Source organism: Terrapene carolina, unplaced genomic scaffold (assembly GCF_002925995.2).
Source record: "Terrapene carolina triunguis isolate 2854851 unplaced genomic scaffold, T_m_triunguis-2.0 Scaffold93, whole genome shotgun sequence".
NCBI classification, from domain to species: domain Eukaryota; kingdom Metazoa; phylum Chordata; order Testudines; family Emydidae; genus Terrapene; species Terrapene triunguis.
In genome coordinates, this window is record NW_020664444.1 from 22,055,717 (window position 1) to 22,081,516 (window position 25,800).

At 44.2% G+C, this 25,800-nt stretch overlaps 1 protein-coding gene and 1 long non-coding RNA gene across 2 annotated transcripts in view; one reads left to right on the plus strand and one right to left on the minus strand.

The window, feature by feature from the left end:
- Positions 1-477: 477 nt before the first annotated feature.
- Positions 478-23,907, minus strand: PLA2G10 (phospholipase A2 group X). Its single transcript, XM_026650644.2, has 4 exons — positions 23,730-23,907; positions 18,856-19,021; positions 5,288-5,394; positions 478-961 (listed from the first exon to the last, which is right to left on the minus strand). The coding sequence occupies exons 1-4, from the start codon at positions 23,782-23,784 to the stop codon at positions 813-815; spliced, it is 477 nt and encodes a 158-aa protein (XP_026506429.1). The 5' UTR covers positions 23,785-23,907; the 3' UTR covers positions 478-812.
- Positions 23,745-25,800, plus strand: part of LOC112119233 — a 45,243-nt gene continuing 43,187 nt past the window's right edge. Inside the window, exon 1 of the long non-coding RNA XR_003369736.2 lies at positions 23,745-23,825. This is a non-coding gene — a long non-coding RNA (uncharacterized LOC112119233). The remainder of the gene's footprint in view (positions 23,826-25,800) is intronic.

The window sequence follows — 25,800 nt, forward strand, 5'->3', positions numbered from 1 at the left end:
AATGAGGCTGCAGCCCAAAGGCCACACTAGTGGCCACTGGTATCTATGTTGCTACTCTATATGTGGGAGGCAGGCAGAATTTTTTTCCCTTGGTCTCTATGGGATTCCCACTCAAGTTGTACAAGGAGACCAGGATTTGACCCATACTTATCAGTTAGTAACTTAATGTCTTTTTTAATACTCAAGTGACTGTGAACAAGACAATGACGCTAAACAGTCTAATTGTGTTGCCTAGGCCAAGTGAAATTCAAAACTTTTATATAGTAAACTATTGTTGGTTATCAAAAGTGTTGCTAATAACAAAGGTTGAAAGCCCTTCCTTAAATTGACAGTGTCACTTTGAGTGTGCCTTTCCCTTGGCTAAATCTAATAATAAAATTTTAGCTTCAGGATTCAAATGAGGTTTAAAAGTAGAGGTTTTCACTCCATCCCTACATGCTGTTTTGCATATGTGGGTGATAGAACAACATCGATGAAAGAAAAATGAGTAGCAGTGAATAATACAGTGAAAGCTGGTGTTCTAGAGGCTTTCCCCATAGTTAACATTCCATTGCTGCTTGTGGTGACAAAGGTTAACAGACTATTAGACATCTCTGATAAAATCGTTCTTGATATTCAGTCCACGAAAGCTGCTACAGTTTCCCAGCTGTTAAGAACCACAACATTTCCTTTTAGCTTATGCATTATGAAAACTAGACCTGCACGAACGTTGCTGGAAGAAAAATCCATCATCATTTTTGATAGAAATTTTATTTTTTAAATTCAAAAGCACGTACAGATTTTTATAAATATTAGAGTAGTGTCCTTCTGTCTCACCAAAACTTACATTTTGGGTGATTGTTACCACATACAAAATCTGGCCAGAAAATGTATCTTGGGTAATAAGGGGCTTTAGCCAAACACTTGGCAGCTTTGCGGTCACATTCACACATTATTTTTTGGCATTTGTCTTCTAGTGAATCTGGAAAAGAAAATGAAAACCAAGTACAAATGGTTCTTAAAGTAATTAAAGAACATCAATTGGTAACAATAAGCAGTAAATGTAGTAGTCAGAAAATTGTCCTGAATGTTGTTTCCTGTACAAATTGTAACATCTTAATTTTTATAACAAGCCTTTTACTTTAACCAACTGTGATTTCTTTCCTCCTCTACTGTTCTTTACATATTTTGAAATTTTTGCTGTACTTGGTTAATGGTAAACCAGAATTCTCCCAAATTACTGGGCTAGACTGAACCTAGATGATGATGATACCTCCCAGCAGATGGAGATAGTGGGAGGAGAGGGGAGGGGATTTGTGAGCAATCCCATCTGCAGAGCTCATTTTAGCTGAGAAATTAATTTTGCTAACAGTGTTGGGAGGAGCAAACCCTCAGTGAGGAGTTCTTTAATCCTCTTATGCTTATGGAGGGATTTTATTACTTTAGCTCCTCTTCAGAAAGGAGTAATGGTAATTGTTTTGTATCCTCCTCTGCTCTAGTCAGAGAGAAGTGTCTCTTCATTCTCTGTATGTATTTAACACCCTTTTAAAAGATGCAACATTAAAAGTTAGACTTATGTACTATAAAATTGAGTTGCAAAGGTGTTAAGACTTCTACAGTAAACTTAACTCACTCATTTTACAACATGACTCGTTAAATAGGATGTTGAACATAGTGTGTAAGGTGCAATTTAACCTTACAAAAAGTTATTTTCTGTGTCTTTCACAAAGGTTTTGTTTGTAACTGTCATGTTGCAGTAACATGGTCTTTATTTTCTCCAACTCTGGTATTCGATCAGGTATTTGTAGTATACGGTGACCTGTAGAGAGCAAGTACAACAGTCTTGGAGGACCCACTTATATCAGGTGGCTTCTGACACCGTTAAAGTTGAATTGAGAAGTGTAGAGTGGATCTTTAACTCTGCCCCTGAATCACTCCAAGGTGTTGGCACAGTAACAGCCCAGTCTTGTGGAGCATGGTTAAAATCTAGTCCATGCTATGATATTGAACTGTGCTTGAAACATAACCATGTTAGATCTCAGGGCAGGCTACATCTGTAGAATAGACAAGATCTTAAATGAGAAGAATGCAGAACAGCACTCTCTCCCTTTCCCTCCCCCACCCCAAACTGTCTCCTTTCTGGCATGTCAGCACCTTAAATTTAATATTTTGCCTCTCACGAGCATGCAGTTAACTTATTTTGGCTGTTACTAGCAGGCTACTTTTAGACTAAAGTAGGAAAATCACATTTTTTTTAAAAAATGGTTAAAATGTGTTGGTTAACATTTTTAATCCTAGTGTAGAAACGGTTTAAAACTTTTTTTTAAAAAAGGTGATCACAAGCACTAATTAGCTAATGCACTATTTTAAATTTATCTTAAACATGACCAATTGTCATAATCTAGACATGTCCCCCAATGCAGCATTACATGCATTTAAATATGCTAGACTAAAACTAATTCTCAAATGCACCTGAGCAAAGCAAATTTAAATTCAAAATGTGCCTTTTCTATTGGCTAAACGTCATATTTGTAAGAAGGAGTAAGTGGCAGTAAGAAACCTACTGGGGAGACATCTTCCTGTTTCATATCAGTGTCCATATTTTTGTGTGGTGCCAACAGTAATTGCTTTCTAGATGGCTTCAGGGTTTTTGCTCCCAGGGTTTACCTCTGCAGTGGCAATACAGTTGGAACTACAATTACAGGTGAGTAACTTTTTGTCTTAAAATTTGTCAAATACTACAGCATGTTGTTTGCCCAGTTTTATGTAATCTTGTAATGAAAAACTTAGTTTAAGCAGGTAGAATTAAACTTGCTGAGACCACTAATACTAAGTTTACAACTTTTGTGGGCTTAATCCTTCCTTCTTTTTGTAAACTTAATCACAGAATAATCTTTTCAGCTTCTGTTTTGCTTTACTATTATGTGCACAGTTATAAAAATAGGGGGTCAGGTGACCAAATGAAAGGTCGAAAGCTGGACAGGGATATTAAACAAAAATTACTATCTGTTAACTTCCAGTCTCCATAGTGTGTATACTTGGTATTAGAAAGGTCTCCTCCCTTTCCCAATCTTCACCTCTCGAAGCCAGAAACCAATTTTGTGACAAAATTTAGCTACATGAATAGAAAAACATAATCTTCTCTAATCTACAGTGGGGACAGGTGTACGATAGCAAAGCATGCTTCCCTCTAGGTGTATCAAATTAAGTTGGTAACAATAATAATGGTAAGAATCAACACACATGCTCTTTTCAGTGATTGGAATTGCCATTAGCAAGTATAAAAACTTTGCGGGAGTCTTCAGGAAGGATTAATGACCTCCAAGATTGACTTCTTTAAATTAAGTCGTTTTCAAAGTAACTGCAATTAAGATATTCAGCAATAAACTAGGTAGAGATGGGGAGAGAGGACCGCAAAGATTTAACAAATGATACATAAAATAATTGTGGCTGTAGGAGTTATACAATACACACTGCAGAATTACTGAAACAATTTATATTGTAATGTTTGGCTACTGTTGTAAAATTGAGAGAGAAGTTCTACAGAAAAATGTTTGGAGTGGGGAAGGAGGTTAAATCCTAATTACAGCAAAATCCACTCTGAATCTTATTGTGTGCTGTCAATCTGAGTGAAGTCTTTCATTTCTAATTTCATTACTTTTGATTTAATTTGAGCAAAATTCTGTTTAACATAACTTGAGTTCCCATATTTCAATCTTTGTTTCTGGCTCTCCACTAAAGATAATTCTTGCGGCTGAAGGGAAATAACTTGACTTCCTTCCAAGAGAAGGAATCTTGAACAGTACTCATTGTAATTCTATTCTGCCTCTTGAAGGTATGTTAAAGCTTACAGCTGAAACTCTGGTGCATTGAAAAAAATTGTTTAAGCAGCATTTTTGTTGAACATGCATATGAATCCCATGTAGTTCCTCTTTCACACTAGTTTTCCTTATCTGAATTTTAGGGCTCAATGAATTCCTATCCTGATATCCATGGGAGATTTTTCTGCAGGGGGCCTGATGAATTAATTTAGGAAATGAGTACGTGATCAATTCGACATACTGTAGCTATTGATCAGATTGCTTAACCAGATTGCTTTTCTTAATTTTACATGGTTTTTCCAGCTGGTCATGTCATTACTTAGCAATCCTCTTCTGCCCTCCCATAGTTTGGCAAATGTATTGAAGTTTAAATCTTATGGAAGAAAAACACATCAAGGTGCTGTGAGCAAGAAAATAATGACCCAAGGAATTCTGAAGTATAAATTTCTACGTACACCTCTACCCCGATATAACACGACCCGATATAACACAAATTCGGATATAATGCAGTAAAGCAGCGCTCCGGGGGGGGTGGGGCTGCGCACTCCGGTGGATCAAAGCAAGTTCGCTATAACGCGGTTTCACCTATAATGCGGTAAGATTTTTTTGGGGCTCCTGAGGACAGCATTATATCGGGGTAGAGGTGTATTTTCAAAAAGATAGGCCACAAAAAAACCCACTATGGGCATATTGCTCCCATATGTAAACCTAGTAACGTACCGCATTATTACATATATTAAAGCAGTGGTTCATAAATTCTAGCCATGACTAAGTGGAGCCTTTCCCATTAGGCTGCAGTGTGAAACATTTTGAGAACCCAGTGGCAAGGAAATGGGTAGCTGGGAGGAAAGGTGGCTTATGAAGGGTTTTTTTTTGTTTGTTTGTTTTTCCCTTCCTTTTTCTTTGCTTGTTTTTGGGGGGGGAGGGAGAGGAGAATAGGCAAAGAATGGAAAAAGTTTAAGAATCCCTGTACTACAGTGCATAGAAATGATAATCATCCCAGATGTGCTTATGTCCATTTTGAATATTCAGATGTGGAGAAGCATTTTCTGCTATGTGTAAATTGTAAGATGCATTTGAAAGTACTTCAGTTTCTGAGTCTACTATTGGCAGTGGCTCTCTTGATGAAGATTCCATTTGTGACAATAGCAGTGTAGCATAGTGTGGTTCTAGCAGCATGACAGAATGCAAATTGTATGTGATTGGTGATTAACTTTTTAAAGTTGCCTTGTATTACTGATTTTTCTATGTACAGCATGTGATTCCCTCACTTTAAAGCTGTGGTTATTTTGAAACTCACTGAAGCTAAAACTTTAGAGATGAACAAATTTAGAAGCATTAGGAGTGTTAATAGAAATGGTGCAAAGAAAGAAGGGCCAAAAACAAAGGAAGAAAGACAAAATAAGGAAGTTACAAGTGGCAGACTGGCATTGTGGTGTTCTTTCAGGGACCTGTGCCAGAAAGAGAATAGTTAATTAGTTACTCACCACACACAGCAACATTGTCTTCACATTCCCAATTATAGCTCTGTATCTTGGGCTTACAGCCTGCTTGCTCTGCCTTACTGTAGCAGCAGTCATGCTTAAAGCAGCACCTGACAGCAATAAAAAGATGGATTTATGTTTATCTCACTATAATATTGTGTGGTCATAATGTTTGTAATGCTTTTGTTGGCACGCTTTTCCTATTAACACAGTACACTCTCACTATAACAAACCTGTTGGGATCCATGCCTTTTTGTTATAGCCAGGGGTTCGTTATAGCGAAAGGACAATCAAAAGGAATGAAACTGCTGGAGTAAGTTAATGAAGTCGCCTTAGATAAAGGAGTTAGCTTAATTAATAAAATAATGATGATAACTAAGGCTAGGAGTTGGTCACAGAAGGTGATTTTAGGTGACCTTTCTACCTTCAGCCATCGTAGAGAGGGTCAGGTTGTCAGCCCCTGCAGCAGCTGGGTTCCAGGCTGTCAGCCCCCACCTCAGCGGGGCTTTGGCTTCAGCCCTGGGAGGCTGGATGTGGGCCCATTCCTTAGTTTCTGCCCTTGGGCTTAACGTGATGCTGAACAAAAATTGTGCAGGCATGTGCAACATCTTAAAAAATAAATAAATAAATAAAAAGACTGTCCTGTAGTTGGGATCCAGGGACCAGGTCCGTTCTAGCGGAAGGTTTGTAATAATGAAGGGCATTATAGCAAGGGTGTACTGTACATAGACTGTGCAACTACAAAACACTAAATGTCTCCATGAACAAATTCTTCTAGATCCAGTCAAGAGTCTTAATGAGAGAATAGATAATTGGCTTTTAATGTAGTATAGCACTTAAACATTCTTTCGCCATGTTTATTCATATATCCTAAACCAGTATTGAAGAAAACGAGTACAATATCTAAGATCCACAGTACCTAATCTAGCTGCGTGTGTACTTTTTTGCTCTCAAATGATCCTATCAGGATATTTTGGCAGTATTCTCTAATCACAGTGACCTTTGTGTCTCCCAAGAAACTGCCCAGTGACAGGGCCCAATCACACTACAGCTACGTCCACACTACACACCACTTTTGGTATCAGGTAGTGCATATATGTAGCTCCCCTGTCCAGCATCAGGGAGCTGGCAGAGCCTTGCCCCACTGCCAGAGCTTTTTCCTGCAGTGCGAGGAAGGGCTTCAGCAGAGGGCAGGCAGCTGGAGGCTACATTGCTACAAATAGCAATGTATCTGGTGAGGCATGGCTTAGGCAAGTAGAGTAAAGACAAGTCTGAAGTGTGCAGGTATGTAGTGGAGTACGTATCCTACATGGCTCACAGCCCCACACACTCAGCTACATACTCCCTTCAGGTGTGTCTTTATTTGCCTAAGTTCTGCCTCACTGTCTCCATTGCTGTTTATACCTGGAGGAGATTACATGGGTATGTACACTACACACCATGAAAATAAGTGTGCAGTATAATAGTACACTGGCACAGTTGTCTGCCACAGTTAAGGGCATCCATTTTTAGTTTTTATTACTAATCAAGATAAGAAATGCAGTAAGATCTATTATGAAATAGTATTGTTTAAATAAAGACATTACTTAAGCTGTAACACTGTCCCTTAATTGTGGTAGAGAACCAAGCAATACCTGTAGAGTGTATGGCCATACAGTGAACAGACATGACTACTGTATAATCCAGGGGTGGGCAAACTATGGCCTGCGGGCTGGATCCGGCCCCCCAGGGCTTTGGATCCAGCCTGCATGGGCCCTGCACCGCTCTCAGAAATGGCAAGCACCACGTCCCTGCGGCCCCCGGGCAGGGGGGCAGAGGGCTCTGTGCGTTGCCCTTGCCTCCTGACACCGCCCCCCGCAGCTCCCATTGGCCGGGAATGGGGAACCGCAGCCAATGAGCGCTTCGGGGGAGGTACCTGGAGGCGCGGCAAGGGCAGGGCATATGGAGCCCTCCAACTCCCCCTCCCCCAGGGGCTGCAGCGCTTCCTAGAGCGGCGCAGGGCTGGGGACAGGGCAGGCATGCAAGGAGCCTGCCCTGGCCCGGTGCGTGCCGCTGCCACCCCAGAGCCCAAACCCCTCCTGCACCTCAACTCCCTGCCCTAAGCCCCCTGCCTGCACCTTGCACCCTTCCTGCACCCCAACTCCCTGCCCTGAGCCCCCTTGTACACCCAGGACCCCTCTTGCACCCCAACCTCCTGCCCTGAGTCTCCTGCTGCATCCCAACCCCCTTCCCTGAGCCCCCTCATACACCCCGCACCCCTCTTCTGCCCCAATCCCTTGCTCTGAGCCCCTTCCTGCACACCACATCCCCCTCCCGCACTCCCTCCCACACCCCAACCCCCTGCCCCGGCCCTGCATACAATTTCCCCACCCAGATGTGGCCCTCTGCCCAAAAAGTTGCCCACCCCTGGTATAATCAGAATAAAAGCAGAATTGTTGCTTAATTGGGATTTATTTGGACAACACTGATGAATTAAGTTGTTAAGTGTCATTTAATGAGTGAAATTGAATTGCTAATGTAGAAAAAATTTGGGGGTAACTCAAAGTGACTCACCCTTCCTGTTTTTTTTTAAAGCCTTCATAATTAGCACAGCTAATATAGAAAAGCTATATAGGAAAGAGTATTTTATTGTAAAATTGCTAGCATTTCATAAACCTTCTCGATTCTTGAGCCAGAGTCACTACTCTTGCAACTACCTTTGACAACTGGGGACATTTTGGGGGGGTCTGGAATTAGGGGGCTGTAGGCTCTGCTACAAACTCTGGAGTCTGAACTATGCAATAGTTACTGATACACTCTTTTTGCTCAGATGGAGAGTAGGATGTGTTAGTGAGCCCTTTTTGCTCAGTGATGACATCTGGTCTCGTCTGGTGACAAACAAATATAGTATTGCAGTGCGTATATGATTTTTTTTAGATTGGCATGTTTCACTTTTTAGGATCTGGACCTACAAAGATTTAAAAAGTAGTGCTTTGACTCTCAGCACTATCAAGAATTTATTTTTATCTTGATTTCACAAATTGCTGCCAACAGTGAATAAACAAGTGATTTTTATTTTTATTTATTTATTTTGCTAAAATTTGTTAAACTAATACTTGGCAGCTCGACATGACCTTTCATCTAAAGATTGCAAAGTGCTTCACAAACAAAGTTTCACAATGCTCCTGTGATGTAGGTAAATATACGTATTTGACAGATAAAGAAACAAAGCACAGAAAAAATTGGTGACCTCTCCAAACTCCCTCAGCAGGACTGAGGTAGTCAGAATATAGCCCAGGAAGCCATGGTTCCCAGCACCATGTTCTAACTACTAGATTATGGTGCCTCACGGACTTAACATTTATTATGTTTATGGAAAAACAAACAGCCTTTGCCTAGCTGAAGTTGGGGAATTAATTTTTAATCCATTTGTGTTTCAAATGGTTAAATACAGAAGTGTGTTTAAGAATTGCTATGTCTTACTTTTGATTTTATGAAAGTAACATAGCTGTAGTGATGTCATCAAAACTTCAAGAAATAAAACAGGGAGAATAAGAACGCAGCTGCCCTTTGTGAAACCCAAGTATGCATAAAGGTCTTGTACTTTCTAATTGCTGTCCAAATTGAGAAGCTCTGTAAAGATGTCTTAAAAATGAAGACAAAAGAAGGCAAGTTGTGTACCCACTAAACCCATACCACAAATAGCTAGCCATATTTTATAAGCCGGAAGCTGGCTTGCCACCAGGGGCTCTTTATAGTATCTGAAAAAATATACACCAGAATGAAGGATTTGAGCTTACAGTGACCACAAGAAAAGAGGAATACTCTTCCTTCCATCTGTAGTCTTAATTTAGTAATTAAAATAGCAATTACCTTCCACAAAATTGTCTACAAAATAAATGTCAGAAGTTGCATTCAATAGCTTCAAATATCCAGACAGAGGATCATAAAATTTACTCCACGTAGTCAAGATTTCAGTACAACAAAGGAGTTTAAAATGTGATCTGTTTGTATATTCTAGCCCTAAAGAAATATTCAAAATAAAGTTCTGCTTTCCTGTTGGTTACAATACCATTTACTGTTAGGGTACCAACATCCCCAATTTGGGGTGCAACAGATAATGCAGAGGAGGGGAGTATCTTAGTAGATTCATATTCCCAATGATGATCTTTAGGAGGCATTTTGTAGGTGTTTACTTGGTAGTATGGTTACTACCAAGTGTCGTTTAAGATGTTAACATCAGTATGGATCCCACTGTAACCACTCATGCTCATGTAACCAGATCTTATTTTTCATAGTGTCTTTGGGGCTATGCATGCTTGTGCTTATGTGCTTCCATACAAATCCAAGAGCAAGGAATTTTAATGAATCTTTAAACTCCCTGTAACAGGAGAATTGCTAATATATTTGCTATTTTTAAGAAAGAGGCGGTGGGGGGAGTAATCCAGGCAACTACAGGCCTGTTAACTTGACCTCAATTATATGCAAGGTCTTGGAACAAATTTGGAAAGAAAAAGTAGTTAAGGACATAGAGGTGAATGGTAATTTGGGTAAAATACAATATGGCTCTTCAAAAGGTAGATTGTGCCAGACCAACCTGATCTCCTTCTTTGAGAAGATAACTGCTTTTTTTTAGATATTAGATCTTCTGCATTTCCTTTATCTGGATTTCAGTAAGGTATCTGATACAGTTCCACATGGGGAAAATATTTAATTAAATTGGAGAAGATGGAGATTAATATGAGAATTGAAAGGTGGATAGAAACTGGTTAAAGGGGAGACTTCAGTATGTCATACTGAAAGATGAACTGACAGGCTGGAGGGAGGTTACTAGTGGAGTTCCTCAGGGATGATCTTGGGGGGTGAGGGGGGGTGCTCTTTTTATTATTGACCTTGCCACAAAAAGCAGGAGTGTGCTAATAAAATTTGCAGATGACACAAAGTTGGGAGGTATTGCTAATATGGAGGAGGACCAGAATATCATACAAGAAAATCTGGATGACCTTGAAAACTGGAGTAATAGAAATGCAAGGTCATGCACTTAAGGACTAACAAACATTTTTGCTATAAGATGGGGATGGCAGTTGGAAGTGATAGAGGAGAAAGACTTTGGTGTGTTGGTTGATCACAGGATGACTGAGTTGCCAAGGTGATGTGGCCATGAAAAAAGGTTCATGTAGTCCTAAGATGCATCAGGTGACGTATTTCCAGTAGACAGGGAAGTGTTAGTACCATTATACAAGGCACTGGTGAGACTTCATCTGGAATAGTGTGTGCAATTCTGGTCTCACCTTTTAAGAAAGATGAATTCAAACTGCAACTGGTGCAGAGAACGGCTACTAGGATTATCCGAGGAATGGAAAACCTACCTTATGAGAGGCGACTCAATGAGGTTGGCTTGTTTTTTCATCATCATCATGTTCCCATTACGCCTCTGGTGTTTAGGGCAGCGACAAAGCTCCTCCAATGATGAGCACTGTCATTGCCAGGAGGCATTGAAGATAGATTGGCCATGTTCTTCGGATGGAAACTGATTCCATCACTAAAGTAGCAATAAGATGGACACTTGAAGGCAAGTGAAAATGAGGCTGCCCAAAAACAACATGGTGAAGAACTGTGGAAGCCAAGCTGAAAATTCTGGGGCACAGCTGGGGAACCATTGAAAGACTTACCAGAAACCGACAGGAGAGGCTTGTATAGCCTAACCAAAAGAAGGCTGAGGGCAGATATGATTGCTCTCTATAAATACCACGGAGAGAGAGGATTCATTTAAGTTAAGCACCACTGTGGACACAAGAATAAATGGCTATAACCTGGCCATCAAGTTTACTGTTGAAATTAGGCCAAGTTTTCGAACCATCAGAGGAGTAAAGTTCTGGAACAGCCTTCCAATTGGAGCAATGGGGGCAAAAAACAAGTGGCTTCAAGACAGAGTTTGATAAGTGTATGGAGGGGGTGATATGAGAAGAAGGCCTACAATCACATATAGCTGACCTGCCACTGCTAGCAGCAACCATCTCCAATAGCTGGTGATGGGACCCTAGATGGGGAGGACTCTGAGTTACTACAGAGCATTCTTTCCCAGGTGTCTGGCTGGTGTCTTGCCCACATGCTCACAGTCTAACTGATTCCCATATTTGAGATTGGGAAGGAATTTTCCCCTGGTCAGATTGGCAGAGACCCTCTGCAGCATGCGGCACACGGGTCACTTGCAGGTTTAAACTAGTGTAAATGGCAAATTCTCTCTAACTTGAAGTCTTTAAATCATGATTTGATGACTTCAGTAACTCAGCCAGAGGTTAGAGGTCTATTACAGGAGTGAGTGGACTACAATATGCAGGAGGTCAAGCTAGATCAGCGGAGGGCAAACTACGGCCTGCAGGCCGGATCTGGCCCATCAAGGCTTTCAATCTGGCCTGCGGGATTGCCAGCCTCATGGCTCAGCGGAGCTAAGGCAGGCTTCCTGGCCCTGCGCTGCTCCCGGAAGCAGCTGGCACCATGTCCCTGTGGCCCCTGGGAGGCGGGGGGGGGAAGAGGGCTCTGTGTGCTGCCCTCGCCTGCAGGCACCGCTGCCCGCAGCTCCCATTGGCCAGGAACAGGGAACCACAGCCAATGGGAGCTTCGGGGTTGGTACCCACAGGCGAGGGCAGCGCACGGCAGAGCTGCCTGCCCCATCCCACCCCCAGGAGCCACTGCCAGACATGCTGGCCATTTCCAGGAGTGGCGTGGGACCAGGGCAGGCAGGGAGTCTGTCTTAGCCCTGCTGCACACCGCTGCCATCCTGGAGCTGCTGGAGGTAAGCAGTGCTGGGCTGGAGCCTGCACCCCGAATTCCTCCTGCTCTGAGCTGCCTAACCCCCTGTCCTGAACCCTTCCTGCACCCCAATCCCTTGCCCTGAGCCCCTTCTTGCACACTGCACCCCCTCCCACATCCCACACCCCAACCCCCTGCCCCAGCCCTACATTCAGGGTCCTGCATACTATTTCCCCGCCCAGATGTGGCCCTTGGACCAAAAAGTTTGCTGCCCACCTCTGGGCTAGATGATGATGATCCCTTCTGACCTTTAAAGTTTAAGTCATAAAGAGTGGGTCAGCCACAAACCTTCCTTAGCTCCCTTGCAATTCCTTAGCTACATGGGCTTTGACTTAAAGCAGGAATGGCATGTGGGTTAGAGAATCCACACTGACTACAGCATCTCTTAAGAATCACAATTACTGTAGGGTAAGTAACCATACTTTCTTTTTCAAGTATGTGTGTGACACATGGGCAGAAAGTGTTAAACATCCTGTAAAATAAATAACCCTCAAAAGACGTGGGGAGATAATGTTTGTGTTTTTTGTGTATTTACATATGTATGAGTAGGGTCGACAATGTAATCAACAGTCCCTGTCTATGCTGTATTCTGATTGTTCTTTTGATCTCTGAACTTCCTAGCATTGAAATGAATTGTAAACATCAGATATCTAGGTATTCATCTCTCTTTGAAACATACTGTGAATCAGGGGTGGGCAAATTTTTTGGCCTGAGGGCCACATTAGGGTTCTGAAACTGTATGAAGGGCCGGGTAGGGAAGGCTGTGCCTCCCGAAACAGCCTGTCCCCTGCCTTCTATCCGCCCCCTCCCACTTCCGGTCCCCTGACTGCCCACCTCAGAATCCCTGACCCATCCAACCCCCCCTGCTCCTTGTCCCCTGACTACCCCCTTCTGGGACCCCTGCCCCGAACCGCTCCCTGGGACCCCAACCCCCCCTGCTCCCTGTCTCCTAACTGCCCCGACCCCTGTCCACACCCCCTCCCCCTGACAGGCCCCTTGGGACTCCCACACCTATCCAACCGCCCCCTGCCCCTTATCCAACCCTTGCCCCCTTACCATGCCGCTCAGAGCACCAGGACTGGCAGCCATGCTGCCTGGCCGGAGCCAGCAACACTGCTGCACAGTCTAGAGCACCAGGGCAGGCCGGCAGCTCTCACAGATAGCAGGGGAGGGGCCAAGGGCTAGTCTCCGTGGCCGGGAGCTCAAGGGCCAGGCAGGACGGTCCCACGGGCCAGATGTGGCCCGTGAGCCCTAGTTTGCCCACCTCTGCTGTGAATGGTGGAGGAACAAGCAAATGGTTTTAATAGCGAAGTACCGGTGATGGACCTCCTTCAAAGTTATCCTAATTACCTTTTGTTCCTGGAGGAACTCCCAACTTGTCCAAGAGCACATGAAATTCTATAAAAGATCCTTGGGTACTGATTCTGTCATCTTAGATCTGCTTAAGCTTCATCAGGAGAAGTTTGAGTTGCAAGACTGAGGTCCCAGTTATGCTGGTACGCCCTGAATATGATATTTGGACATTGGACTATAACAGGGGTCGGCAACGTTCGGCACGCAGCTCGCCAGGGTAAGCACCCTTGCGGGCCGGGCCAGCTTTATTTACCTGCTGACGCGGTAGTTTTGGCCGATCGCGGCCCCCACTGGCCGCGGTTTGCCGTCCCGGGCCAATGGGGGCGGCGAGAAGCCGCGGCCAGCACATCGCTCGCCCCTGCCGCTTCTCGTGTGCCGAACGTTGCCGACCCCTGGACTATAACCTATGAACTATTTCGGAAAGAACTCTTTGCAACTACAAAGCCATCGGTTATGAATCTGCACCTCAATGAATTGAACTCGTGTCTGTATGTATATTTTATGTATTTTATGTATATTGATCTTTTAACCATACTCTTGTTTTTTGTTTTTTTTTAATAAATTTTAGTTAATAAAAATTGGCTGTAACATGTATTTGGGTAAGATCTGGAATATTCAATAACCTGGGAGGTAATGTGTCAAATCCTTTGGGATTGGTAGACCCTTTTCTTTTATATGATGAAATAAGATTTTCAGATATCCTCATATTTGACTTGGATGGAGGCCTGAGGCTGGAACACTTCAAGAGAACTGTGTTGTTTGGACTTCTGCGTAACCAGTAAGGTAATAAAGAAGCTGTTTTATGCTGGCTTGGTAAATCTAAATATTGGAATATCCACCAGCTTTGGGGGGGTTTGGCTGCCCCGTTCTTTGCAGTTCACTCTAATTGAGTGACCACAGCTGGCCCCACTGGGACCCTGGTCGCAATGTGTCTGTGGATCCTGCTGTAGGTGACTGACAAGCAGAACCCTCACCAGATGGTGAGAGTGAGGAATCTTGGCTGTATCCGTCAAACAGGGATTGAGGTACTGCATTTTGAACTTTGTATTTGTTCTGGCTGCCATATCAAGTGCACAGTGTTTCACAAAGGTCAGTGACTTGCTGCATATGGCTGCTTTACAGATCTCTCCGAGATCAGTATATTTCTAACGCAGGCTGCAGAAGTCACCTGGGCCCTGGTATAGCATTCCTTGACATTTTGGGGAGAGGCTTTCCAGTCAACTGATAGCAGATTATACAGTGCATTTCCACTGCTTTGAGATACTCTGGGGCTAGATGACTTGGCATTTCTGCACACCAGGTATATGGGCACAAAGAGACCAAGGCAGAAGTCCTGAAAGATTTGGTCCTTGTAATAAAGCAGGGCCCTGGACACGTATGAAGCTTCTTTACTGGCGAGTGCAGCTGAGGGAAGACTACCCGTAGAGTAATAGACTGCTTCACAGGGAATTCTGAGAACACTTTAGGGATGAATCTAGGGTGCAGTTTAATCACCACTTTGTCATCATGGAAGGATGTATGTTGCTGTCCTGCCAGGAGAGCTTGCAGTTCTCACTCTCCATGTTGGCGTGATGGCTATGAGAAACACTTGTAATGGTGAGGTGGTATAACAAACATTACATTAACGGTTTAAATTGAGGCTCCATGACCTGTAGAACAACATCAAGCTTCTGTGTGGGAGCAGGGTCTCTAACCATAGAGCAGGTATGGAGAAGGCCCTTGAAGAATCTCAATACCATGGAATGTGAAAAGATTGAATATGACTGTATTGGGGTGTGGCATGCTGATATTGCTGCCAGATGGACTTTAGCTCCATCTAAAAGGCTAGCCTGCTTGCTTCAGCAGCAGTGTGTGCAGTCCAGAATCTTTGGTATTGGGGCCTCTACTGGCTTCACATTGAGTTCACACTGACTTGCCTGAATGGAAAGTCTTTTTCCACTTCAAGAATTAAGGCTTCCTAGTGGAGGGTTTGACTGTGTAAAACAGTCTCTTGGACCTCTAAGGAGTAATTTCTAGCAGTCCTGCTCAACCAGCTGACATCTAGGCCATGGGTCAGCAACCTGTGGCACGCGAGCTGATTTTCAGTGGCACTTTGCTGCCGGCCTGGGGTTCTGTCTGTAAATGGCTTTCCGTTTTTTGCAGTGCACTGTGCAATCTTGTAGCTTTGGCTGTAACACCTGATCTAATTTCAGTTGCTGATGACTTATGACATGCAGGAGACCAGGCTAAATAAGCTGGTGGTCCCATCCGGCCCTGGACTCTCTGGCTTATCTGGCCCCCATCACTGCAGTAGCTGAGCAATTCACTATTTTTAAGACACTTACCCTCCCGGCAGCCATGCAGGGCAGGGCAGTTCCCATTGTACAGAGGGAAAACTAAGGCACAAAGGAGACATCCACACTGTGATAAAAAACTCGCCGCACCAAGTCTCAGCCTGGGTCAGCTGACTCAGGCTTGCAGGGCTAAAATTAGCAATATAGATTGAACGCAAGACCCTTTCTGGGATCTCAGAAACTGAGCATCTACATCACTCTTTTCAGCCCTGTGAGCCAGAGCCAGCTGCTGCCCATTTATTGCAGCACAGACATATCCAAACAGGCTGAGTGACTGGCCCAAGGTCTCACAGGAAGCCTGTAGCAGAGGAAGGCAGGGGTGATGAGTTGTATGGGCCCATGGTGCCTGGGCACCAGGAATATTCAGGGCCCGGGGGCCCAGCTCCACCAGTGTTCAGAGAGGTTAACAACTGATCACTCAGAAGCTGGTGTGCAGCTTAAAGTATCCAAATACGTGCCAGACATTGAAAACTCAGCAAGGAAAAGCATGGGCAAGGATCACACTAAACTGATAAGATCTGCATTTTAATTTAATTTTAAATGAAGCTTCTTAAACATTTTAAAAACCTTAATTACTTTACATTCAATAATAGTTTAGTTACATAATAGAGACTTCTAGAAAGAGACCTTCTAAAAACGTTAAAATGTATTAATGGCACACAAAACCTTAAATTACAGTGAATAAATGAAGACTTGGCACACCACTTCTGAAAGGCTGCCGACCCGTGATCTAGGCCATCGGAAGCAATAATTGGATCTGGGAGCAATATTTGACCATAGTTTTAAGAAAACATCTGAACAGGTGGGAAGGCATATGGGGAAATGGCTGAGCATATGTCGGTCTGGTAGCGAAAATTGTCTCTGCCAGTAGTGGGCTATCATGATGATCATAGCTTGGCTATCATCCTGGAGTTCGTGGGAAGATTTACTTTGGTGGTCTCAAGGACTGCTGTACAAGGCACCTAGAAGGGAGCCAGAGCTCATATCTCCTTGGAGCAGAAATTCCTGCACTTGGCATTGTCTGCCATGGCAAACAGTCTACGGCTGGATTTCTTCAGTGACTGCTGATGGCTGGTTGCCACATTCCTGTTCAGAAAGTCCACCAGGTTGTTGCTGACCTCTAGTAAGTGCAGAGCTATCTTAGTCACTCCATGCTGACTGCACCATTTCCAGAACTCTAGCCTCCCCTGTAGAAAGGGGATGATGATGATCAAGTGCAGCCTTGCCCACAATGAATCAAGTACTTCCTGTGCAGGGCCGGCTCCAGGCACCAGCTTAACAAGCAGGTGCTTGGGGCGGCAATTCAGGGGCGGCAGGTCCCTCGCTCCCTCTAGGAGCGAAGGACCTGCTGCTGAACTGCCGCCGCTGATCGCGGCTTTTTTTTTTTTTCCAATTGGCCGCCGCCGTGGGGGGTTTTTTTTTTTTTTTTTTGCTTGGGGCGGCAGAAATGCTGGAGCCGGCCCTGTTCCTGTAGACCGAATGGATGGTGATACGCAAATTGGAGCAGTGACCTAGTCTTGAGTTTGGAGTGATGGGATGATGGAGGCAAGCATTACCATCTTGAACCTGTAATGCTGTATATATTTGAGTCTGCTGAGGTCTAGTATAGGCTGGTGCCCCCTTTATTTCCTCTAGATAAAGGACTCACCCTAGGTTCAACAAAGGATTTCCTTGTCTGGTACTCTGTGGTAAAACTGGGTATGCAATCTCTGGTGTGTGGTGGTTGAGGGTATGCCTTTCAATAGGGTGGAAGAGCATAGATTCCCGAAGAGCATAGGGTCACTGTGGAATCTTTCAGTGACTATAAGTAGGGGGGTCTCATAAAATTGCAGAGAAATCACACAATTTTTGCAGGTTGGTCGTGGCATAAATAGCGCATTTCAAGGATGTGTTACACCCTTATTTCTGTGTTGCAGTGGCATGCCTTCAGACCTGCATGCCCAGGCAGCAGCTGCCACTATCTGCTCGGCTTTCAGAGCTGGGTGGCCCTAGACCATATTTCACAGGGGAAACAGACTTCCTAGCTGTGAATTTGGTAATGCCTTATACTTAGGGGCCTCAGTCCATTTGCTGAACAGCTACCAACACTTGAAGGGTCAGTTCCTAAGTTGTGGCTTCTACCTTGCAAGGGAATATCCCAAGATTTGGCATCTCAGTGCTCTTTGCATGATCACCATGATGGTCATAGACTTGGCTGCCATCATAAAAACTGGCTTTTTATGATGTCTTGGCTCCTCTACTTTTGTGAGGAAGCTTGGGCAGGAAGAATCTCTCTCTCTCTCTTTCTCTGCCTATTTGGCCCACTGACTAGAGGCCACCCTCAATTGGAGTGAGGCTGCTTGAATATACCTTCCTTCCAAACAGATTGCAGGCACAGGGCTCATGTGTGGCCCAGATGCACACTATTCAAATAAAATCCAGTGTTGCATGCATAAGGTGTATGCACACCTAGAGTGGAATCCACACTGGCGCACACACGTATAATTTATAAATACACTTTTTTTTTGATAATTTGGTCTGTTTGCACAACAGTTTTCCTTCATAGATTCCCTTTGTTATTAGTGTCTTGAAAAAAAAATCTAAAATGCACACTTTTGGGGTTTTTTAAACTTTCTATGCTTGGTCCCATACATTTTTTTTCTGGAAAGGGTAAGAAATATCCTTCCAGCTCTTCATTATAAGAGGCAAGAAGGCTGCATTTTATCCTTGAGAACATTACCATCGTTTCTGATATACAGAACTCAAAAAGGGATGAGCTTTAAAACTTCCTCTGAGAAGATGGATTATAAAATGAAGCCTGGGACACTCAATCAAACAATAACAGTAGCAAAGTGGTGAACTCATCCTATAAAGCTAGTACAACTCATTGAGGTGAGTTCAACACCAAGCCTCATGTACAAATTTCAGTGCAATGGAATTTTAGCACTCTGCAGCTACACCTTGTCCACTGGACCAGATACTACCCCCATTTATACACCCCACTAGTGTTAAATAGGCTGTAAATCAGATAAGAATTTAGTCTATTTTATTCTCTCCCCTACCCTTCTTGTGGCAAACCCAGTATTTTGGTTAAATATAAACGTGTTCTCTTACCAGTCTACTTTATCCTTAGGCCAGCCATGCCCTCCCAGACCACAATAGCATCCATAACGTAGATAAGCAAAAGGAGAGCGTCCTGTGCTGCATTTAATGGCTCCAGCTAATTCAAGGATTCCTCTTCGATTCCTAGAATGGGTTTTTCCCAAAGCACCTTTAGAATCTAAAGAAAAACCAAGACACTTCACTCAGTATCTGAATAATCTTTGAGAATGTTCACTATGCACTTATTTAAAGCTTCAGTTATTTGAAACTGTTAATGTTGTCTTTACTCTGAGTGTTAGAGATTTTTAATGTTTAAATGCTGCTTTTTTTACCATACTAAGAGCGCAGTAAAGTGGTAATCTCATGCTCCTATAGAGGCCTTGTGTTAAGGTTTAGTGCTAAGACTATGGTCATCTGGGTTTAATTGCCAGCTCTGCCACAGACTTCCTGTGTGATGTTGGGCACTTAAGGCTTGCCTATACGAGTGGCAGGGTAGCAAGAGGTAGATTTACACCCCCATCTGGCACAAACAAAGTGTTCTCATAGATGAGCCCATACTGTCTTTGCCTCAGTTCCCTCCTGTTGTGGAGGATACGTTAACTGAATGTTTGTGAGGTGCTCAGATATAGGGTAAGAGGCCCAATATAAGAAACTAGATGGCAAGTGGCCAGTATCCAGACTATTTAAGCCTGGTCTATGCTTAAAAATTAGGAAGGGTTTGGAGGGAACAGGAGGCTCCCGCTGGCAGGGAGCCTGGCCAGCACCTGAATGCCACTCTGCCTGCCAGAAGCCATGGCAGCTCCTCTTGGGGCTGTGGACCAACAGGAAGTCTTGATCCAGCAGGCTTTTGGGGGTGAAGGTGCAAGCTGGGCTGTTTGTCTGGCCTGGCAGGGAGCTGCAGTATGGGGGGAGCCAGTGCCACTGCTGGGACCCCTGGCAGGGGAGAAGTAGGACTGGATGTGGGGCAGGGAGGGTTTTTCCTGGGTTTCTAACTGTTCTAATAATTACACTGAGCTAAGGACACAATTATAACTTGCAGTGTTACTACAATGGTTTACATGCCTCTTGCATAATCGTGTATAGTGTGCATACAGTTGTAGAAACACAGTGGTGAGTTAGTTCAGTGTAAGAAGACTAAAGTGAAATGGGTGGTGAGAATTCGTTGGGGATACCAGCTTGGCCCCCCAGCCCTTTGGGGAGGGCAGTGATCCCAAAGGGCTGCCCCCCCTTATTTTTTATTGCAAAAATAGACCTCCACTACAATATGTCTAGATGTCATTAGGAACTTTTTTACATACCACTCAGTAAGTAACAAGAGCTGCATTGTTCATTGGAATAGAGTCCTCTGCATTCTTAAATAAAATTGGGTCATGTAGTGGGGAGGATATGTTGGCTTTAAATTCCATTGTATAATCTGACAGATTATCTGTCATTATAACAGAAGTAATAGAGGTCATACTTAGACTTCAAAGGAAGACTATAAATGATCCTTAGATGAGAGGATTGGAATAGAGTTTGACTGACAGTTATGACCTCAAGCACTGGGATGTTGGAATATAGGCAGCGCCCATTATAATTGAAGAGACAGAGCTAGAATGCTGGAACTGTAATCTCCAATTTACCAGAACTGTAATTATAAGATTTAACCTACCTAACTTGGCTTTTACCTATCCTGTATACAAGATAATTCATTTATTTGATTTTACTAATACACTACAACACTTCCAAACTGGAGTAGTGCTGTAACCCAGTGTGCCAGGTTGCAACACCCAGATCAGGGAGCCAGCCCAAGGGACGTGAATTGCTGCTGCAGAGTGAAGCCGGTCCCGCCTCCCTCCCTCCCCTGACCTCCTCTCTGCACCATGCTGCAATTAGGGTTGTGCTGGAGCAGAGGGTGCTGCTGCAGATGGTCTGTGCCCCTCAGCAGGGTGAGGAGGAGGAAGTGGCAGTAGAGTTCACCCATTGAACCAGACGGTTTCATCAGCTACAGGAAATAACTTTTATCTACACTGAGGTCTGAGGTGCATAACTTTATAAAATTGTGATGCATAACTAAAGAAATGTACAGGCAGGGGTGGCTCTATGTATTTTGCCACCCCAAGCACAGCAGTCTGGCAGCCTTTGGCGGTGCGCCTGCGGGAGGTCTGCTGGTAACGTGGATTCGGCAGCATGCCTGTGGGAGGTCCGCCGGTCCCGCACCTTCGGCGTACCCGCTGCCGAAACCGCGGAACCAGCAGACCTCCCGCAGGCAGCCTGACTGCCGCCCTCATGGCGGCTGGCCCCCCACTCCCCCCCCCCCGCGGCTTGCCGCCCCAGGCACACGCTTTGTGAGCTGGTGCCGCCCCTGTGTACAGGAGCCCATTATAACACTGCCTATTCTTAAGACTGCTTGACACTTCCCACTATAAGACCCTGTCTTCAGTTGCTTACAACTTTTGCCAAATTTTAACCCTTTGGGCTGAAATTTTCCATATTGGGGTCACTCACACACAGTTTGGTTTTAAACATTTGAGCCACAATAGTTCAGCCACTTCAGAGATCAAGGCTACAGGAAAATGTTGTTGTTTTGCAATGTTTAAAAAAAAATTCTGATTAACTTTTCTCTGAAAATCTCTATGACCCCCTTGTTTTAGAGCAGGGATTAGTAATTTGGCAAGGGGGGCCCTTTATGTCAGGGATATGCCTTTTTACTTCCCTATGAAAATCTGTCCGAATTGGCCAAGTTATATACTTCTGAAAACTGTTTGTACATGCCTAGTAGAGACTTCATATACTATCAGTTCAATTTTTTTTCAAGATTCAATGCATGCTTAGCTTCACAGCTCCTAGTACTGACCAGATTGTGAATGTGCGGTCTCCATAGAGTGACTGAGCATGCTACTCCAGCCTGAGCCTTCTGGAGAAGTTGAACCTTCTCTGTAATTGTTGCTCATTAGTGGGCTTGGCTGGGTGATGAGCACCATAACTGAGAGGAGAGAGCCTGTCTCTCCTATGCTCTCAATGCCCCCCCTGCAGAAGCCCAGGTAGCATAAAGAAGGAAGCCATCTGACTTGAATGCAGAGGGGACAAGAGCCAGACTTGAGACTGGATGTGTGTGTGTTTGGGGGGAGGCAGGGGGGATTGGGACAAGAAGCCTAGTGGAACCTTCAAGTCCCACTGTGCATTTGCATTATGATAGTAAGTGATCATGTACTTAGACTCTTTTCCGCAGGACCCCTGCCTCATTCAGGGCACAGGCTGGAGTCCGTAATGTAGAGTCACGCTATAATGAAGGAGACTGGCTGTAGGATCCCTGATTCATTTGTTGCAGAAATTGGAAGGTGTGTAGTGAATCAGGCAGGGGACTGCAGGAAGAGAAAGGACTATCTCATGGTTAAGGTAGTTAAATGCTTCTCCGGAGAATTGAATTTTCTATGCCTGCTTCTGCCACAGAGTTCCTAGGGCAGGAAAGTCACTCAAACTGAACTTCTCATAGGTGGTCATTAACACTGCTCCATATTTTGTGGGTGCCCAACTTGATTCCCTTGGTCTGCTTTGCAGAAGTGCTGAGCACTCAGTTGCAACTGAAGTTAATGGGAGCTGTGCTTTGAACAACTGAAATGTTATATAATGCTAAGTATTTGGGAAAATCAGGTCCTAGATGTGACTGTCTCAAGTGTGGCATCTAAACCCATTGATACTTTAGACCCCTCTCTCTCTGTGTGTCTGCCTCCATTCCCCATCATGAGGTGTTTGTGGAAAATAAAATCATTAATGTTTGTAAAACACTCATGCTATATTAAAGAGTACCACAGAAAACCCCAGGATCAAAGTGAACATGGAATTATTAGAGCAGGGTTTGAATAGTGTGCTGTAAATTGAGCAATAAGGAGAAAATAAAATATTGAATAACCGTTCACTAAGTGAGTACTGCTCCTTCTGGACAATGAACAGGGGAGGGGTCCTGTGGAAAAATAGTATGTAATTAGACTATATCATAATGTGCCCACTTAAGGGGGCTGACTTAATGTCGTACAAGCAATCTTGATTCTGGCATTTCCTAATCTTTGGGTGTTTTGACTTTGCATCTTAATATTTTTAATAGTTTTATATATACTCCGTATGAGCTATGCACAAATGTGTAGGCTTGCAATATATATCTTGTTGGGATCTGCAATCTTTAGTTTAAAGTATTGTGTTATGTAAATCTTTTGCATATAGCACTGATGCTTTTTACAGTCTTTTGGATTTCTTTAAAAAAAAAACTACTTTATATTTGCAATATTACGGTTACAATTAACCACCCAGAAGTCAAGAAACTGAAAAGCTGTGAATGCCAACTGTAATGTGTCCGCATTACAAATATTCTCTCTGAAGTTGTAGATCATTTTTCAATTACTGCCTGGACTATCCATTCCTCATTTGGCTGAGTTATACGTTGCCCAAATACTTTCTACAACTCCTTGAACTGGTTGTTTCTTTTTGAAATAACACACATTATCGTGCTTTACCCTCACCCCTTTCCTACCCCCAAAAAGCGGCTCATCCTCGCCCAGAATAATATTTGAAAGTGTCAAGCGATTATAACAGCGCAACACCCAGGGTACGTAGGAACCCGTCCAGCACAGGATTTGTGTTGAATTAAAGAGAACACAGCCCCGATCTGGCCTGGGGCGATGCCTAGAGGAGCCTGTAGAACTGTAATAAGACCGAAGTGATTTCTCTCACTCTCCCCCTGAACTTTTCACTCTGGCTTCCCTCTCTCCGCTCCGCGGGGATCCCTCCTTCCCACTTCTGTTGAACTCTAACTTGTTCCAGACCAGTGGGCCCAAGGCAGCTCCCCCTGTGTTCGGTGCAGTTAAAGCAGCCCCGCAGCACGGCTCCGCGGCCGCAGTTTCTCCACTCACCCGTCGGAAGCAGGAGCAGCAGAGGCAGCAACAACGCCAGGCGCCGGGGTCCCATGAGGAGCGCAGCGGAGTCGCGCCGGTGGCCGGCAGCCGGTGGTGAGTCGCTGCGCTTCTGTCTCCCTGGCGCTCAGCCCGCGTGCCTGGCTCGCGGTCCCTGCAGCGCTGCTGCGCACAGAGAGCGGTGGGTGAGAACAGCATCTGCTCTGCTGCCTATAAAGGGTTGCCCTCAGTCTGCCCCTGTTCTTCACGTCCCCGGGGCGCAGCGCGGGAGGCCATGCCTCGGTGCCCATCTCGCCCTTGGGGAGGGGCGCCTGCTGCTGCTGCTGCTGCGAGATTCGAGGAAGAGACTTGTGCTGGTACCATTCACTTGGGTAGCAAGAGAACTGAGCCTGAGCTCCATGGCCAGACGGCCGGCTCCTAGAGCCCTGCTCCTGAGGGACAGTCTGCTCTTGCAGCTGTAGTGTAGCTTGGCATTATTTCTGGAGACTTGCTATTCATCGTCACTGTAATAATTCCACAAATGCTCAAAGTAACCCCCCCAGGACAAGAGCATAAAATCTTGTCAGTATCACAAAATGCAGGGGACAAATATTAAAACCTCGACATGCATCAATTCTGTGTGCAGTCAGATACTCTGCTCTCTGCTGTAGGCTCCTACTTATCCTCACTCACTCTCCAGCCACCAAAAGGATTTGGGGCTGGGGGAGAATAGGGATTTTAAGGAACCGAGTCTATTCTTATATTATTTATTGTGGCAGTGCCTAAAGTCCACAAACAGAGATTAGAACCCATTTATACTCCGCACTCTACAAAGCAAGAGTGCAAAGAGAGTCCCTTCCCCAGAGAGCTAGCAACCTAGGGTTTAGACAGTATGCAACAAGTGAACATGTTCCAAAAGCAGTTCCAGATTCATAATTTAAGGCAGAAGGGTCCATTACAACCATCTAATCTGACCACTTCCATAATAGACTTCACTTAGTGATGTCTGCATCAAGCTCATACCTTCTGTTTTGAGCTATAACATATATTTTAGAAAGACTTCAAGTGGTAGTGAATCCTCCAGGTCCCTAGGTAAGTGGTTAATTATCTTCACTGTTAAAAATGTGCAACTTATTTCTAGCCTGAATTTGTCTAGTTTCAGCTTTCAACCACTCGATCACACTATGATTTTTCTGCAAGATTAAAGAGCAATCTATCAGAAATCTCTCCCCCCCCCCCCCAACAGGTACTTGTAGGCTGATCAAGTCATCCCCCTAACCTTTTCTTGAATAGACCAGATTGACTTTCATAAATCTCTTACTACAAGGCATGTTTTCTCAGACCTCAAATCATTCTTGTGTCTCTTTTCTAAACCCTTTCCAATTTTTCATTGTTCTTTTTCAAGTGTGGACACCAGAATGGGATTCAGTATTTCAATTCAATCGTAAAAAAACCAAAAAACAAACCCCAAACCTGTTAATGCAGAGTTCAGGTTGCTTGGTGGTGGCATTCCTTTGCACACATATACCTTTACTCTGCCAACCCTAGAGCTGCTGAAATATATGAACTCTTCACTGCTTTTTGCAATCACTCACTCTCACCCATAGGATTTAATCTAACACTATTAAAGGACAAAAAGGGGGGGGAAAGTTCCCCATATCACCTTCCCGCTACTCTCTTTGAGCAATGCCTAAATTTGCACACAGATTTTTCTTAAATAACCAATCCAAGGCTTGCCTACTACCTGTCCTCATTTCCCAACCTCTCTGTAGCTGCACCCCTCTCCTCCCTGTCCTCTCCCACTATTCTTCCCACCCCTGTCCTCTGGCTCCTCCCCACAGGATATAATACATTTTGGTTAGATCAGCTGCAGACTATTCTGCTGAGTTCACAGTAAGCCTCACCCATAAAAAAAAAATCATGTTGTAATTGAGAACTTGGATGAAGCAACATGAATTATTAAATCTTTATCTTCCAGGTGTCCAAAAGTTTGGACTAGAAATGTCAGTGGCAATGTGTTCACCAAGGGCAATGGTATTGCCACATTCCCATGAACTACCCAGGCAATCATAAAGTGGCTGCATAGAAACTC

Coding starts and splice junctions, on each gene's coding strand:
- PLA2G10 (XM_026650644.2), bottom strand. CDS start 23,784: ATGGGACCCCGGCGCCTGGCGTTGTTGCTGCCTCTGCTGCTCCTGCTT. Junction 19,022..23,729: donor GCTGCTCCTGCTTCCGACGG/GTGAGTGGAGAA, acceptor GTTTTTCTTTAG/ATTCTAAAGGTGCTTTGGGA. Junction 962..5,287: donor AGACAATGTTGCTGTGTGTG/GTGAGTAACTAA, acceptor TTTCTTTTCCAG/ATTCACTAGAAGACAAATGC.